The sequence below is a fragment of the Ylistrum balloti genome, unplaced genomic scaffold (genome assembly GCF_031769215.1).
Source record: "Ylistrum balloti isolate Yb309-2 unplaced genomic scaffold, AGI_CSIRO_Ybal_v1 Utg370560, whole genome shotgun sequence".
NCBI classification, from domain to species: Eukaryota; Metazoa; Mollusca; class Bivalvia; order Pectinida; family Pectinidae; genus Ylistrum; species Ylistrum balloti.
In genome coordinates this window covers 322501-343439 of record NW_026782352.1, presented here as the reverse complement: position 1 = coordinate 343439, position 20939 = coordinate 322501, and the positions used below count along the sequence as shown (strand labels likewise).

General features: G+C 37.3%; 1 protein-coding gene across 1 annotated transcript in view; it reads right to left on the bottom strand.

Moving 5' to 3' along the window:
- The window catches only part of LOC132556324 (NAD(P)H-hydrate epimerase-like), a 113995-nt gene that overhangs the window by 8022 nt on the left and 85034 nt on the right, over positions 1 to 20939 (bottom strand). Inside the window, exon 5 of the mRNA XM_060220708.1 lies at positions 13782 to 14043. Within this exon, the coding sequence (XP_060076691.1) occupies positions 13782 to 14043 (262 nt within the window). The remainder of the gene's footprint in view (positions 1 to 13781; positions 14044 to 20939) is intronic.

Here is a 20939-nt window from a genome sequence, read left to right as displayed (position 1 = left end):
AAATGTAATATAATACAAAGAATTTATCTTCTGATGAAATACACTGAGCTGCTCCAGCGCTCTTATGTTTAGTAATTGTCAAAAAACTATAACACATGTACCAAAACAGGTAATGGATTGCTTCCGAGCAACAACGGGTACTTGTATTAAATTGTGTAAGTAAAAACTGCTGACTGTGATAGTAGATTAAGTGTAATGATGATCATAGAAGATGAAAATGGCGCACATTAGATCAACATGGATGGGAAAACGAGTTCTCCGGGACAATGAAGGAGGGCAATACTAGTCGGAGATTGGAGTCTGAATAGTTAATTTGTGTTCAATGACGGAATCGAGGTTTTCTTGTAAGGACGGGAAAACATCACGCTTGACACAGTAATGATGGAGAACAAATCTATAGACGATGTGACACCACACACTAAACAGGAACTGTTCGTCACGTAGGAGAATAAACCATAGCCCTTAACATACAGGACCAAAGACGACGAAAATGGAAACAACGGGAAAACACACAGCATACAATGGAAACTGGTTTTTGTTTCTGAAAACAAAAATCACTTCTCGTTATAGCATTAAAATATTTTCAACCCTGATCTGATTATTTTAAGAAATATTCATTTATCCTGAATATGTCAAATGACTGACATAACTATCAATTACCTAGCAGGGGGTGACCTAGATCAGCTTGGTACATGCGTACTAGGTGCTTTGGTGGTGAATAGAGTATGATATAGGCCGCACTTACAGAAAATGTAGCGCGTTTTCTCCAACAGGAATGTCAAAGAGAAACGATTGCTCAATAAAAAGCAGAATAAAATGACATGGAAATGAGTCTCGGACTAGAAATATAATTTCCTTTATTTTTTCTGTTATACAGGATTGCCTGACCTCTGCGATCTGGTATGTCACTAGCCTTTTGGATACTATGCTGTAACAGTCACCACATGAGGCACGTATGCTAAAGGTAAAATGTGTTACATTACTGACTTAGAGAAAAAACATACTGAAGTGGGACACACACACAGGTATAATAAACCTCTACATCAACACACACAGGTATAATAAACCTCTAAATCAGTACACACATGTATAATAAACCTCTACATCAACATACACAGGTATAATAAACCTCTACATCAGTACAGAGGTATAATAAACCTCTACATTAACACACACAGGTATAATAAACCTCTACATCAGTACAGAGGTATAATAAACCTCTACATCAACACACACAGGTATAATAAACCTCTACATCAGTACACACAGGTATAATAAACCTCTACATCAGTACACACAGGTATAATCAACATCTACATCAACACACAGGTATAATAAACCTCTACATCAACACACAGGTATAATAAACCTCTACATCAACACACACAGGTATAATAAACCTCTACATCAACACACACAGGTATAATAAACCTCTACATCAACACACACAGGTATAATAAACCTCTACATCAACACACACAGGTATAATAAACCTCTACATCAACACACATAGGTATAATATACCTCTACATCAACACACACAGGTATAATAAACCTCTACATCAGTACACACAGGTATAATAAACCTCTACATCAGTACACACAGGTATAATCAACCTCTACACACAGGTATAATAAACCTCTACATCAACACACAGGTATAATCAACCTCTACATCAACACACAGGTATAATAAACCTCTACATCAACACACAGGTATAATAAACCTCTACATCAGTACACACAGGTATAATAAACCTTTACATCAACACACACAGGTATAATAAACCTCTACATCAACACACAGGTATAATAAACCTCTACATCAACACACAGGTATAATAAACCTCTACATCAACACACAGGTATAATAAACCTCTACATCAACACACAGGTATAATAAACCTCTACATCACCACACACAGGTATAATAAACCTCTACATCAACACACAGGTATAATAAACCTCTACATCAACACACAGGTATAATAAACCTCTACATCAACACACAGGTATAATAAACCTCTACATCAACACACAGGTATAATAAACCTCTACATCAACACACAGGTATAATAAACCTCTACATCAACACACAGGTATAATAAACCTCTACATCAACACACACAGGTATAATAAACCTCTACATCAGTACACACAGGTATAATAAACCTCTACATCAACACACAGGTATAATAAACCTCTACATCAGTACACACAGGTATAATAAACCTCTACATCAACACACACAGGTATAATAAACCTCTACATCAACACACACAGGTATAATAAACCTCTACATCAACACACAGGTATAATAAACCTCTACATCAACACACAGGTATAATAAACCTCTACATCAGTACACACAGGTATAATAAACCTCTACATCAACACACAGGTATAATAAACCTCTACATCAGTACACACACAGGTATAATAAACCTCTACATCAGTACACACAGGTATAATAAACCTCTACATCAACACACACAGGTATAATAAACCTCTACATCAACACACAGGTATAATAAACCTCTACATCAGTATACAGGTATAATAAACCTCTACATCAACACACACAGGTATAATAAACCTCTACATCAACACACAGGTATAATAAACCTCTACATCAACACACACAGGTATAATAAACCTCTACATCAACACACAGGTATAATAAACCTCTACATCAACACACACAGGTATAATAAACCTCTACATCAACACACACAGGTATAATAAACCTCTACATCAGTACACACAGGTATAATAAACCTCTACATCAGTACACACAGGTATAATAAACCTCTACATCAGTACACACAGGTATAATAAACCTCTACATCAACACACAGGTATAATAAACCTCTACATCAACACACAGGTATAATAAACCTCTACATCAACACACAGGTATAATAAACCTCTACATCAACACACAGGTATAATAAACCTCTACATCAACACACAGGTATAATAAACCTCTACATCAACACACAGGTATAATAAACCTCTACATCAACACACAGGTATAATAAACCTCTACATCAACACACAGGTATAATAAACCTCTACATCAACACACAGGTATAATAAACCTCTACATCAACACACAGGTATAATAAACCTCTACATCAACACACAGGTATAATAAACCTCTGCATCAACACACAGGTATAATAAACCTCTACATCAACACACAGGTATAATAAACCTCTACATCAACACACACTGGTATAATAAACCTCTACATCAACACACACAGGTATAATAAACCTCTACATCAACACACAGGTATAATAAACCTCTACATCAACACACAGGTATAATAAACCTCTACATCAACACACAGGTATAATAAACCTCTACATCAACACACACAGGTATAATAAACCTCTACATCAACACACAGGTATAATAAACCTCTACATCAGTACACACAGGTATAATAAACCTCTACATCAACACACAGGTATAATAAACCTCTACATCAACACACAGGTATAATAAACCTCTACATCAGTACACACAGGTATAATAAACCTCTACATCAACACACACCTCTACATCAACACACAGGTATAATAAACCTCTACATCAACACACAGGTATAATAAACCTCTACATCAACACACAGGTATAATAAACCTCTACATCAACACACAGGTATAATAAACCTCTACATCAACACACACAGGTATAATAAACCTCTACATCAGTACACACAGGTATAATAAACCTCTACATCAACACACACAGGTATAATAAACCTCTACATCAACACACAGGTATAATAAACCTCTACATCAGGTATAATAAACCTCTACATCAACACACAGGTATAATAAACCTCTACATCAACACACACAGGTATAATAAACCTCTACATCAACACACACAGGTATAATAAACCTCTACATCAAATAAACCTCTACATCAACACACAGGTATAATAAACCTCTACATCAACACACAGGTATAATAAACCTCTACATCAACACACACAGGTATAATAAACCTCTACATCAACACACACAGGTATAATAAACCTCTACATCAACACACACAGGTATAATAAACCTCTACATCAACACACACAGGTATAATAAACCTCTACATCAACATACAGGTATAATCAACCTCTACATCAACACAAACAGGTATAATAAACCTCTACATCAACACACACAGGTATAATAAACCTCTACATCAGTACACACAGGTATAATAAACCTCTACATCAACACACACAGGTATAATAAACCTCTACATCAACACACAGGTATAATAAACCTCTACATCAACACACAGGTATAATAAACCTCTACATCAACACACACAGGTATAATAAACCTCTACATCAACACACACAGGTATAATAAACCTCTACATCAACACACACAGGTATAATAAACCTCTACATCAACACACAGGTATAATAAACCTCTACATCAACACACAGGTATAATAAACCTCTACATCAACACACAGGTATAATAAACCTCTACATCAACACACACAGGTATAATAAACCTCTACATCAACACACACAGGTATAATAAACCTCTACATCAACACACACAGGTATAATAAACCTCTACATCAACACACAGGTATAATAAACCTCTACATCAGTACACACAGGTATAATAAACCTCTACATCAACACACAGGTATAATAAACCTCTACATCAACACACAGGTATAATAAACCTCTACATCAACACACACAGGTATAATAAACCTCTACATCAACACACAGGTATAATAAACCTCTACATCAACACACAGGTATAATAAACCTCTACATCAACACACACAGGTATAATAAACCTCTACATCAACACACACAGGTATAATAAACCTCTACATCAGTACACACAGGTATAATAAACCTCTACATCAACACACACAGGTATAATAAACCTCTACATCAACACACACAGGTATAATAAACCTCTACATCAAGACACACAGGTATAATAAACCTCTACATCAAAACACACAGGTATAATAAACCTCTACATCAACACACACAGGTATAATAAACCTCTACATCAACACACACAGGTATAATAAACCTCTACATCAACACACAGGTATAATAAACCTCTACATCAACACACACAGGTATAATAAACCTCTACATCAGTACACACACAGGTATAATAAACCTCTACATCAACACACACAGGTATAATAAACCTCTACATCAACACACAGGTATAATAAACCTCTACATCAACACACACAGGTATAATAAACCTCTACATCAACACACACAGGTATAATAAACCTCTACATCAGTACACACAGGTATAATAAACCTCTACATCAACACACACAGGTATAATAAACCTCTACATCAACACACAGGTATAATAAACCTCTACATCAACACACACAGGTATAATAAACCTCTACATCAACACACACAGGTATAATAAACCTCTACATCAACACACACAGGTATAATAAACCTCCTCTACATCAACACACACAGGTATAATAAACACATCAACACACACAGGTATAATAAACCTCTACATCAACACACACAGGTACATCAACACACACAGGTATAATAAACCTCTACATCAACACACACAGATATAATAAACCTCTACATCAACACACACAGGTATAATAAACCTCTACATCAACACACACAGGTATAATAAACCTCTACATCAACACAGGTATAATAAACCTCTACATCAACACACAGGTATAATAAACCTCTACATCAACACACAGGTATAATAAACCTCTACATCAACACACAGGTATAATAAACCTCTACATCAACACACACAGGTATAATAAACCTCTACATCAACACACACCTCTACATCAACACACACAGGTATAATAAACCTCTACATCAACACACAGGTATAATAAACCTCTACATCAACACACACAGGTATAATAAACCTCTACATCAACACACAGGTATAATAAACCTCTACATCAACACACACAGGTATAATAAACCTCTACATCAACACACACAGGTATAATAAACATCTACATCAACACACACAGGTATAATAAACCTCTACATCAACACACACAGGTATAATAAACCTCTACATCAACACACACAGGTATAATAAACCTCTACATCAACACACACAGATATAATAAACCTCTACATCAACACACACAGGTATAATAAACCTCTACATCAACACCCACAGGTATAATAAACCTCTACATCAACAGACACAGGTATAATAAACCTCTACATCAACACACACAGGTATAATCAACCTCTACATCAACACACACAGGTATAATAAACCTCTACATCAACACACACAGGTATAATAAACCTCTACACAACACACAGGTATAATAAACAGGTATAATAAACCTCTACATCAACACACACAGGTATAATAAACCTCTACATCAACACACAGGTATAATAAACCTCTACATCAACACACACAGGTATAATAAACCTCTACATCAACACACAGGTATAATAAACCTCTACATCAACACACACAGGTATAATAAACCTCTACATCAACACACACAGGTATAATAAACCTCTACATCAACACACACAGGTATAATAAACCTCTACATCAACACACACAGGTATAATAAACCTCTACATCAACACACAGGTATAATAAACCTCTACATCAACACACAGGTATAATAAACCTCTACATCAACACACACAGGTATAATAAACCTCTACATCAACACACACAGGTATAATAAACCTCTACATCAACACACACAGGTATAATAAACCTCTACATCAACACACACAGGTATAATAAACCTCTACATCAACACACACAGGTATAATAAACCTCTACATCAACACACAGGTATAATCAACCTCTACATCAACACACACAGGTATAATAAACCTCTACATCAACACACAGGTATAATAAACCTCTACATCAACACACACAGGTATAATAAACCTCTACATCAACACACACAGGTATAATAAACCTCTACATCAGTACACAGGTATAATAAACCTCTACATCAGTACACACAGGTATAATAAACCTCTACATCAGTACACACAGGTATAATCAACCTCTACATCAACACACACAGGTATAATAAACCTCTACATCAACACACACAGATATAATAAACCTCTACATCAACACACACAGGTATAATAAACCTCTACATCAACACACAGGTATAATAAACCTCTACATCAACACACACAGGTATAATAAACCTCTACATCAACACACACAGGTATAATAAACCTCTACATCAACACACACAGGTATAATAAACCTCTACATCAACACACACAGGTATAATAAACCTCTACATCAACACACACAGGTATAATAAACCTCTACATCAAAACACACATCTATAATAAACCTCTACATCAACACACACAGGTATAATAAACCTCTACATCAACACACACAGGTATAATAAACCTCTACATCAACACACACAGGTATAATAAACCTCTACATCAACACACACAGGTATAATAAACCTCTACATCAGTACACACAGGTATAATAAACCTCTACATCAACACACACAGGTATAATAAACCTCTACATCAACACACACAGGTATAATAAACCTCTACATCAGTACACACAGGTATAATAAACCTCTACATCAACACACAGGTATAATAAACCTCTACATCAACACACACAGGTATAATAAACACAGGTATATAAACCTCTACATCAGACACACAGGTATAATAGGGCCTCTGTCCTACTTTAGATACAACACACATATAGGGACTCGGTGCTAATCCTACATCAACACACAGGTATAATAAACCTCTACAAGTGTGAAAAGTTGTCCTACTTTAGATACAGACATATGTATATAGGGCCTCGGTGCTGTCCTACTTTAGATACAGAGATATGTATATAGGGCCTCGGTGCTGTCCTACTTTAGATACAGAGATATGTATATAGGACCTCGGTGCTGTCCTACTTTAGATACAGAGATATGTATATAGGGCCTCGGTGCTGTCCTACATCAGATACAGACATACAGACATATGTATATAGGGTCTCGGTGCTGTCCTTCTTCAGATACAGACATATGTATATAGGGTCTCGGTGCTGTCCTACTCCAGATACAGACATATCTATATAGGGCCTTGGTGCTGTCCTACTTCAGATACAGACATATGTATATAGGGTCTCGGTGCTGTCCTACTCCAGATACAGACATATCTATATAGGGCCTTGGTGCTGTCCTACTTCAGATACAGACATATGTATATAGGGCCTCGGTGCTGTCCTACTTTAGATACAGAGATATCTATATAGGGCCTTGGTGCTGTCCTACTTCAGATACAGACATATGTATATAGGGCCTCGGTGCTGTCCTACTTCAGATACAGACATATGTATATAGGGCCTCGGTGCTGTCCCACTTTAGATACAGAGATATGTATATAGGGTCTCGGTGCTGTCCTACTTCAGATACAGACATATGTATATAGGTCGTGGAGATAAGTGCCATTACAGTAAAGCGTATTATTAAGTTATAAGGATATGCCAATGATTGTCAGAACCTACCATTAATCCGTTCATGTCCCGAATTCTCCAGCAGAATAATGACATTATTTGATTATAGCGACAAGTAATTTCCCGTATTTACAGTTCGGGGTATTCTGTATTACAGACAAGTCCACTTGTAATTGGACACATAGCGTCGTCAGCAAACACAAGTGACAAGTACCTCTTCAAGTATTCAGTAGAGAATCTCAAGGAAACAGGACTTTCTCGGCGGGCTACATTCAATGTTTGTATTTATTAATTTCCAGTAGCACAAATAAAACCGAACACGCTTAATTAAATTAGATATAATATATGAACAAAAACAAGAACAGAGAGGACATAAAGGAAATCTCTAGAAACATGCCTGGTAGTGCCTCTCTTCTCATTTAGGAACGTGACATTACTTGACTAAAATGGACGTGGTGTCGAACAGTAGAAGACTCTTACTCTTCTGGAAACTTGGTCGTATTCTCCTTGTTCCTTTCCGGGTCTCCGTGTAAATCTTCCTTTATATTAATGTTTAAATCCAGATTCCATTGACATGGTGCTATATTCTTTATTGAGTTTGTTTCCATATATAGCGTTTTGTAAAGAAAGCCAATATTTATTTTCAAATCCAAGTGTTAGGAAGACTAGCGTCATACTTAAGATTTATTTTAGGTGAACCAGAGCCTGCACGATGGCATAACATGTCGTGGTTTCAACTATATCTGAAGAAATTACTTCAAAAATCTAATCTTCAGGAAGTGATCCATGGTATGATCAAAGTGGTGGAAGCTGGCACGTTACTACTGATAAATGAGACTTATAGACTGCTAAAGTAGATTGTTAAGTCTCCTGATTAGAGAAAAAACACAAAAAGTCAGAGACGTCTGAACAGTATTTTCTGTATAACGTATTAATGGCCTCTAAAATGTCTTTTATATGTTTTATATCATAATAGACATGTTTTTATCAAAATCTATACATTGTTATACTGCAGGTCATTTCAAACTTAGTATCTTACGTTATTTAAAGATCAAATGAAGTTTTTCTCTGTATTTAGACACTTGATGGACATCAAAATATATACATCTTTTAACAGACATGAGATTTGCCTGACTTGTCAGTGATGCTGCATCATACAGCTGTTTCGTCCTTCTAGGACACGTCAGTGATGTTACATCATACAGCTGTTTCGTCCTTCTAGAACTCTTCAGTGATGCTACATCACACAGCTGTTTCGTCCTTCTAGAACTTTTCAGTGATGCTACATCATACAGCTGTTTCGCCAGTGATGTGAAGGACCTTAATTAATGAATTTGGTTACACAGACGCGATAACATGTAAAATTGTGTTTGAGCCCATCACCTTCCAATAGCCAACAACATAAGTCAACAGCGTCCAATCTGACCGATGATGTCACGCTCAAGTGTTCCAGCCAATATTCAGTGTCTTGCCATTCAATCATATGGTGGGGCCTGGACCTACTTTGCTAATTAGCAGTGATTGATCGGCAAACTATTGCTCCCAATATGTTGCGCAGTCATTGCATTAATTTGTTTTCAGGAAAAATACACGAATCTATCTCAAAAGGTCACATTTATACTACATAAATGTATCTTCATACATTTTTTTGAAAAATATCATCAAGTTTCAATGATTCATTTCATTACCTTTTTACAGCTGTATAAATATCAAACATTGACTTGAACGTTTTACAGTCTTCGCAATCACCCCTTAGGGAAATAGTCTACTTCCCTGCGCAATAAGACAAACCATTAAAACAGTTCAGAAAGTATCGACATATCAATAGAACCTGTATCAAAAATCAAACTCAAAGAAACAAAAACATTAAAAGGGAAAGTTACACGGAGGCCAATAAGATAGTACAAGAATATTAAGACATGTGTTCCGGAACAGAAAGCGTCTTCTGCTTCAAGCGTTAGTAATTTAATGTTCCGCGAATAGGATATACAACCTCGGAACTACCAGTCTTACTTATGCGCGTCAAACACGTCCAAGTCCACATTGATGTTAAATTGCCTTTGGAGATCACTTTGGCGGGTACAAAATGTTTTGGAATCAAGTTAACATATTGATATTTACATGAATGGGTACATGTATTTACGAATCTGACGTAATGCAAATTATTTACGTCACTGTAAAAAACAAATGTCAACACATAGTGCACAGTAGTAATTAAGAAGCGTATAATTACTCGTGCTTTGTCTGTATTTTTCCGACTTTAGAGAAATTTCCGCTTCCCGTTTCTGATTTTTTTTCACGAGTTATAAAGCCTCCGTATATCGCCTCTCTGGGCATTAATTACGCCTCGTTTAAACTCTGACATAATAACAACATGTTGGTTCAGATGACAATGGCCACACACTGTCAGTAAAATTTTCAGTTTAACTGTTCAGACGGCAGTATAGTGATATCTACATCGTTAGTTGTGAGAATGGTCATCGGAGATTGGGTTCACTCGATCTGACTTAAGTACATTACACGTATTTTCTGTAGTAACTCGTACGCGTCCACGGAGTCTCCGTGAAAATTAGTCCAGGACAAAACCACATAGTTTTATGGCAATACGAGTTCTATTATTGTGTTTTAAGAAAAACGTGGCCATATCTACAGAAATAGTTATAATAGCGGTAAGTTAATTTACAAACCAACAGAATTTGGCAGAATCTGATGCGAAACGTCGAGTGTTTATGACAAAATGTATTCTCCGGGAAACAATTTGACAAATTGGGTTTTCACGTGCTAAGAGAAAAATCATAACGTATTTAGGAGCGAAGCTTTCTTAGTCTATATAACCACTCTACTGAGTCTGGGAACGGCAAGAGATATATAATGGGAGTCACTGGGGAAAATACAAAACAAAAAAAAACAAAAAAAAAACAGTGGATCTCCCTGGTCAAGTGTTGGTCTCAGTCAGCCTATCACCATCTATTCTAAAATAATGATTATGTAGACATACAAAGGTACTATAAACATACAAAGGTACACATTACAAACATACAAATATTAGTGGTAATCATTTCATGTTTTAGACTAAACTGAGAGATGATTGAATATGGTTATACAATTTCTTTAAAGTCTGTTGAATACTCGCTTTGTCAATACCACTCTGATTGATTTAGTTTGGGCTGGTTTACATTCCTGATTTTAACAGTGATACTTTTTATTCTCCGCCATCTTACGGTAACGGCTTTGTATTAGGAATCATTATCATTTGGGCTGTAAGGAAAACATCGTTTTTTCTAAAATAGAACACGGTTATTACCGAGTTTCCGGATAGTGGTGACATTGGGAGTGAAACAAACAGTCGACAAAGATCTATTTATACTCGGTATCTGTTAATTGTATGGTGATTGTATAGAGAAGATATTGTAATCACCAGTCCTTGCGTACAGGCATACAATGCTGATCAATGTCGTGTTTCGTGATTTCGGCGACAGTATCCAGTAAATCAGCTCGAGGCGAGGTATCTCAGCAGGACAGATCTAATTAAGACACAAATTACTGACGCTAAATTTCAGCCTCTGGATGTCGCCGTATCGGGAGGTATCACGAAATTATACAGATGTTATAATAAAATAATGATAAAAGATTAATAACATTGAGTTCGGCCAGAATGAGAGAGGAGCGCAACAACTGTCTGATCAATTACAGAAACATTTAGAAGACAAACACAAGCTATTCGGAACCTACCACACCAACACTTGTTGTTCAGAATTCGTGAACATTCGGGTCACAAGAATTGAACAATCCTATCAACGTATATAAACGTATCATCAGACAATGAACAGAGATCGAGTTCTGTAGACAAATACTTTATAATGTTAGTATCTACATACTTTTAATGATTTAAGTAACAGTTGACTGACAGACTACCTACTGACAGACTACCTACTGACAGACTACCTACTGACAGACAGACTACCTACTGACAGACTACCTACTGACAGACTACCTACTGACTGACAGACTACCTACTGACTGACAGACTACCTACTGACTGACAGACTACCTACTGACAGACTACCTACTGACTGACAGACTACCTACTGACAGACTACCTACTGACAGACTACCTACTGACAGACTACCTACTGACAGACTACCTACTGACTGACAGACTACCTACTGACAGACTACCTACTGACAGACTACCTACTGACAGACTACCTACTGACAGACTACCTACTGACTGACAGACTACCTACTGACTGACAGACTACCTACTGACAGACTACCTACTGACAGACTACCTACTGACTGACAGACTACCTACTGACAGACTACCTACTGACTGACTACCTACTGACTGACAGACTACCTACTGACAGACTACCTACTGACAGACTACCTACTGACTGACTACCTACTGACAGACTACCTACTGACAGACTACCTACTGACTGACAGACTACCTACTGACTGACAGACTACCTACTGACTGACAGACTACCTACTGACAGACTACCTACTGACTGATAGACTACCTACTGACAGACTACCTACTGACTGACAGACTACCTACTGACTGATAGATTACCTACTGACTGACAGACTACCTACTGACAGACTACCTACTGACAGACTACCTACTGACTGACAGACTACCTACTGACTGACAGACTACCTACTGACAGACTACCTACTGACTGACAGACTACCTACTGACAGACTACCTACTGACTGACAGACTACCTACTGACTGACAGACTACCTACTGACAGACTACCTACTGACTGATAGATTACCTACTGACTGACAGACTACCTACTGACAGACAGACTGACTACTGACAGAGGCACCGCCTAACTGATTGTTTGATCGGATGATTGTCAATGACATGGAAAATTACGTCATACGGTGCACTGAGGTGAGGCAGCAGTGAAACCGTACGTGTTTGGATGTTTGGAGTACTGTTAATGATAGTCAACGCCATATTGACCAAACAGAGAAAGGTCGTGTGTTTGTATGATTTTGATTCATAACAAGGTGTGTAAATTCTTTTGTATCCGTAGTTCAAAACCAATCATAGCACACTGAGAAGATAACAACAGCTTAATTCTAAATCTGAAAAGACCAAAACAACGACGAGGACATTTTAACCCTCAGAGGACAGAATTTGAACACGAGTAAAATACATGGATAACACAGAACTGAACCGTCAAGTGAAACAAGCGAAAGGACAACTTTAGAAAAATGTCAAGTAAATTGCTGATAGCTTACCAGACGGTACGTCTATGCTACAAATAGGAATCTCCACTTTAGACAGGGTGTGTAATACGTTTGCAAAGTCAGCTCGGGGCGGGCCCTTGAAACTGAAGCCGAACAAGGCGTCCACGACTAGGTTGTAGGACTGTGTGATAAGATGAGCCTCGGAAGGAAAGAAGGAGAGAAAAGGCATGTCCATCCCCTCACACTGTTTCATCAGATTCGTGAAGAGATCCTTCTTGTTTTGTTTAGGGTAGTAGATCGAAGGTTTAAAACCCTGAAAGTAAAAACACGAGTAAAAATAAAACAAGAAAATACAAACATGTCACAATCATCATAATCTAAGTTCAAATGTTAAAACCTAGGGCAATGCTCTACAGGGAAATTCCTCAAAAAGTACGCGGGAAAGAAGTCCGAGTGTTCCGAAATAGTCTCCTGCTTCTTCCATGACTGTTGTAGGCTAAAACAGATGGGACACAGGTCGGTTTACAATGGATCTGTGTACCCAATTGGGACAGGGAACTGGTATTTTTTCGAAGAAGAATTCTGAATTTCCCCCTTTTGGGCCTCGCCCCTTCCTTCCCAGGAGGCCGAGACCAATCATTTATACAATATTTATTCCCTTTCATCAAGGGATGCTTAAGACGAATAATCCTGGCATTTCTCATAAGCAAATAGATATTAAAGAATTTGATCTATTTCCCTTACTGGGCACCGCCTCTCAGGCTCGAGGGGATGAGACAATTCATTTCTAGAAAAAATTTCCTCAACTGCAGGATGCTTTCAAACTAATTCGGTTAATAGCGATTTTGAGGATAAAAAAATTGACTGACGTCGCGCCATTGCATCAGCTCAATTTGGCATTTCGGACTAGATCAGGTGGCTGTGGCGAGTCGTTTTCTGTTACAATGACTGACAATTTCACAATATACATATATCTATTCTAAAACTTGTCAGTCTGTCTAACGATATATATTACCTTTAAATGAATGCCATGAACGCTACCGTTCAGTAAAATGCGTTTTACTGTAATGGTCCATTGCATGCTATTACATTTATGAGTCAATAATGAAAAGTAGCAATTGTTTATGGCTGAAGTGGATAGAACACGGATCAAAAGTTTTCCCTTTTCGGACCTCAGTTGTTTTAATATGTACTCCTATGTGGCTTTAGGTTCCATGTCCTAAAACAGCTGAGGTCCGAACAGGAAGACGACCGAGATTTGCAGCTTGAAGACAAAGAGGAGGCGATGAACAACGTGTTGGAAAGATCCGTTACATATTGAATATGGTTCACATTTTCAGGTTAGGGAATGTACTGAAATCTGCCTATACAATAACTCTTACTACGGAATGCCTATCGAACAAGGTTGTCGATTGTTATATCAGACAGAATCAATGGGCATTACTTGGAATGCTGTTTTCTTTGACCGACGCAAAAAAAAAAAAAAAAATGCATTTACAAAATTGTAATAAAAGGATTCCTAATTTTCCAAATTAAGCTTTTCGTTTTTTTGTTTTGAAACTTAACATTAAAACCTGCAAACCTGAAACTAACAATGATATAATGACATGTAAATATAGAGTCTTCAATGATTTCATGGTCGCCATTATGACCTCGTTCGAAATACATTTATTTCTTTGTGTGGTGTGAGGATTGGCGTGTTTAGTGCTCGTTAGTATTTCGGGTAGTGTCGTTGTTTTCCTTGTTCTCCAATGGGAACGTGAGATATCATGTTGGTATTGACCAAGATTTACCCTCCCGGAACACCTCTTTCTTTTCCAATTGTATTTTTTCAGGAGTCTGCGTGTTAATCCTTCTCTTTTTATTTTGGCCTCGTTTCATTTAATTGGTTGGCTTGGCGGTATTTCTATAGTTGTTTATGAACAAGGACAACCTTCTGTGTTATCGATTCTATGTCCCTACAGTGATGAGTAAAATATATCCAAATGATTTTTGATGTTGTTCGTTAACAATGTTAACAAAACAGAGGGTTGAATCTTTGAACATATTTGATGCTCTTTAGTTTGCCTGTTGGTTCAGTTTTTGTATACATGGCATCACTTCCTTGGACAGACCAAGATTTACATGACGGATGTCGTCGATAAAGCATAAGACACTTACTCTTCAGGAACACCTGGTCTTATTCTCCGTGTAAATGCTACTTTTGTTCACATTACTTACCACTTTTATTGAATGTGATTATGATTCTGTTTACGTGTTGGTATTTTCGTGGTGTTCGCAAATATTGATTGAAACAAATTATTTCCAAAACAAGAAAACATTCATTATAACATGTTTTGGACCGTTCTGTGATGTCGATCATGATGTTGTGCACTTTGGATAACAAATGCATGAAAAAAAATCATATTGTTCTCTTAAAGATCGATACTATGATTAAAAAAAAACACGTGAAGCATAAATAGATGAGGAGAGGGACGACCCACAAAATGTTCCGATATTACATCACATTTGCCTCGATGATCTAAAACAGGACTATCGAAACAACATGTGAATTCTGATTGTGTAGAATGGCTGCCACTTCCATCCCTTTCACCATCAATCACTCTCTCGCAATCTATTACGTGGTTCTGGAGTACCAACGCATCGGTGTTAAAAAATACACAAAAAAAATCCCAAACGAACATCTTCAAAGGAATTTTAATCAGTTTCACGAACGAAATCGTTTGATCCCTAGGTTAAATCTGATAGGGTCACGTGATTTGTCTTTGTTCCTTTTGATGTCAACAGCCTCACTACAATACATGATGGAGTACCTGTTCCTATAGGAGATTCTTCACGGTGTTGGCATTCGTTTTGGGGAGGATTGGTGGCAACAATACGGCAATATAAGTCGGGAGAATACTGACATACGGACAAAGTAGTCCAAACCCAAAATTGTTAAAGCGAGAGTATAAAATAAACAAATTGAAAGTTATCACAGTGTCACTAGGGTGACAAACTATAACGTGTGTTATAGGAAAGTTATCACAGTGTCACTAGGGTGACAAACTATAACGTGTGTTATAGGAAAGTTATCATAATGTCACTAGGGTGACAAACTATAACGTGTGTCATAGGAAAGTTATCATAGTGACATTAGGGTGACAAACTACAACGTGAGTTATAGGCAAGTTATCACAGTGTCACTAGGGTGACAAACTATAACGTGTGTTATAGGCAAGTTATCACAGTGTCACTAGGGTGACAAACTATAACTTGTGTTAAAGGAAAGTTATCACAGTGTCACTAGGGTGACAAACTATAACGTGTGTTATAGGAAAGTTATCACAGTGTCACTAGGGTGACAAACTACAACGTGTGTTATAGGAAAGTTATCACAGTGTCACTAGGGTGACAAACTATAACGTGTGTTATAGGAAAGTTATCATAGTGTCACTAGGGTGACAAACTATAACGTGTGTTATAGGAAAGTTATCACAGTGTCACTAGGGTGACAAACTATAACGTGTGTTTTAGGAAAGTTATCACAGTGTCACTAGGGTGACAAACTATAACGTGTGTTATAGGAAAGTTATCACAGTGTCACTAGGGTGACAAACTATAACGTGTGTTATAGGAAAGTTATCACAGTATCACTAGGGTGACAAACTATAACGTGTGTCATAGGAAAGTTATCACAGTGTCACTAGGGTGATAAACTATAACGTGTGTTATAGGAAAGTTATCATAGTGTCATTAGGGTGACAAACTACAACGTGTGTTATAGGCAAGTTATCACAGTGTCACTAGGGTGACAAACTATAACGTGTGTTATAGGAAAGTTATCACAGTATCACTAGGGTGACAAACTATAACGTGTGTCATAGGAAAGTTATCACAGTGTCACTAGGGTGATAAACTATAACGTGTGTTATAGGAAAGTTATCATAGTGTCATTAGGGTGACAAACTACAACGTGTGTTATAGGCAAGTTATCACAGTGTCACTAGGGTGACAAACTATAACTTGTGTTAAAGGAAAGTTATCACAGTGTCACTAGGGTGACAAACTATAACGTGTGTTATAGGAAAGTTATCACAGTGTCACTAGGGTGACAAACAATAACATGTTACCGCTTTAAGCATTGCCATATTGGTTTTCAATTCTTTCTAAAAATCAGAAACGTTTTCCATTCATTCTTATTAGTAAGAAGAATCATCTTTTAATCTAAATTTACAATTAGACACCGTTACAGTACAGTCAAATCATGAATTAAACAGCATCATACAACAGTTTTGTGCATCTGGGACTCATCAGTGATGCTGAGGGCCTAAATTTTGTACCCTCTGACGTGACTGAGGAAAGTGACCGAAAGAAAAGTCAGAAAATAGATGTGGAAGTGTACTTTTCACATAATTCAATATTTTCCGTAATTTTCATATATCTTACAATTTCATCAAGAACAACAAGTACACGAAAAACAATGATTCTAAGGAAAATACAAAAAAGTACAGTGAAGATTAAATGTTGTTTTCCCCATGGATTATTCAATCAGAAATTTTCCTTAAGCCTTATATCCAGCTTCGTGATGTATTCGTTATCGTTTATTTGAAGCCAATATTACATTAAGACAAAATCATAATTTAACTGCAATCAGAAAACATAAAAAAACGACTGATGTGCCGAAAGGGTAAGCGTCCGAAGCTTCATCGACGACACCAACCAAAGTGATATTGCCTAGATATAACACTGTAAATACGATGATGCAATACAGTCCTCCTTTCCTGTCTGCTTATATCGGGCCCTGTGTCTCGGATGTTTTTCACACATATATGGATATACATTTATCAGGGTTTTACAACAAAAATAACAAACGATACTCCCGTTAAGTTTGAAAAAGAAAATAAAGTTTTAAAAAAATGCCCTTATTTAACCAATATAAAAAATTGGGCAAAGCCACAATTGGCCGGATTGCGGGATGAGTGCAATGTTATATATCGTGCTAAAAAAAACAACATCTCAACCAATGAGAGGCAAAGGCTGCCATCTTGGATTTTCCACGCCAGACTGTTGAAAATAACTTAAGTTCCAAAGCTCGGAAAATCAAGAAAAAACGTCCGGAATGAATCCTTAATAAATAGGTGCACATCTCCAACATATATATATATATATATATATACATCCTACAGAGTTTCAAGCTTATACGTTAAAAACTCTAGGAGGAGTTGATTCTACAAAACTGATATCCCTTTTCCCCGCCCGCTATATTATAACCCGGATTTGCACCATGTGCAAACCAGGCCAAAATGATTGTTATTTTCGGAATATTTTTTTTTCATTTAATTAGTATCAGTAAGGTAACCACCGCAATGAAATTAAGACGTCACAACTGTGTGACGTCACGATCATCGGACTGTTTCTCTGGTGCTTCACGTCCTAATGACAGTTTGGGGTACTTAATAACGTGTCAGGGTTTGGTGTTGGAAATGTATCCGTACCCGCCGACAGCCCCACGAAGATCTCGAACCAGTGACTCAGACATTGAGGGCTGGTGTTAAAGATGATCAAATGTTTTAACCACTCGGCCACCTCGGCACTTTCATATCAAAATGATGATCACGTTTAATACATTTATGTCGAGCCTCCTGCAGTAACTAAATGACAACCCGAGTTCAACTGGAGCCTCGCTATGGATCAGGACTGTGACTATCCGTCACTATCGACTGACAGGTCCACATTTTTATAGAATACCAAATCACACAGATTAGAGAGAGACAAATCTAAAACGAGACACCGGCGCCAGAATCTCCACGGTAAAAACTAATTAGGCACGAGTGTCTTACGGAATATTGACACTGAAAGAATAACTCTATATCTAGATTGTAATTCCTAGACTTGTCGGTGTCGAGAAATACTCAACGGTTGTATTACAGTGTTTTTTTTCATTTTTATGTGAGTTTACTGGTAACCTATGATCAGACTGACTGTTTCGGCCACATGTGCTGCGGGACATTGTACATATCAGTTATCTTATGTGTCACTGTATGGTGATTAAATGGAGAAAAAGGCATAACAGATACATACATCTCCCTGTCAACCGATATAACCAGTGTCAGCGTGCATACAACACATTGGATCTCAAATACAGTTAGTGTAAGGCTGTTTGGAGTTCTGCTGCTTTAATATTGAATATATCATTTCTCTACAATATTCTGTTGATGTCTACTTTGTTCTGTCTGCTGGTTCTGTTGTTTACTTTGTTCTGTCTGCTGGTTCTGTTGTTGTTTACTTTGTTCTGACTGCTGGTTCTGTTGTTTACTTTGTTCTGTCTGCTGGTTCTGTTGTTTACTTTGTTCTGACTGCTGGGTGTGTTGTTGTTTACTTTGTTCTGACTGCTGGTTCTGTTGTTTACTTTGTTCTGACTGCTGGTTCTGTTGTTGTTTACTTTGTTCTGACTGCTGGTTCTGTTGTTTACTTTGTTCTGTCTGCTGGTTCTGTTGTTGTTTACTTTGTTCTGACTGCTGGTTCTGTTGTTTACTTTGTTCTGACTGCTGGTTCTGTTGTTGTTTACTTTGTTCTGACTGCTGGTTCTGTTGTTTACTTTGTTCTGACTGCTGGTTCTGTTGTTGTTTACTTTGTTCTGACTGCTGGTTCTGTTGTTTACTTTGTTCTGTCTGCTGGTTCTGTTGTTGTTTGCTTTGTTCTGACTGCTGGTTCTGTTGTTTACTTTGTTCTGACTGCTGGTTCTGTTGTTGTTTACTTTGTTCTGACTGCTGGTTCTGTTGTTTACTTTGTTCTGTCTGCTGGTTCTGTTGTTGTTTACTTTGTTCTGACTGCTGGTTCTGTTGTTTACTTTGTTCTGTCTGCTGGTTCTGTTGTTGTTTACTTTGTTCTGACTACTGGTTCTGTTGTTGTTTACTTTGTTCTGTCTGCTGGTTCTGTTGTTGTTTACTTTGTTCTGACTGCTGGTTCTGTTGTTGTTTACTTTGTTCTGACTGCTGGTTCTGTTGTTTACTTTGTTCTGTCTGCTGGTTCTGTTGTTGTTTACTTTGTTCTGACTGGTTCTGTTGTTTACTTTGTTCTGCTGGTTCTGTTGTTGTTTACTTTGTTCTGACTGCTGGTTCTGTTGTTGTTTACTTTGTTCTGACTGCTGGTTCTGTTGTTTACTTTGTTCTGACTGCTGGTTCTGTTGTTGTTTACTTTGTTCTGACTGCTGGTTCTGTTGTTGTT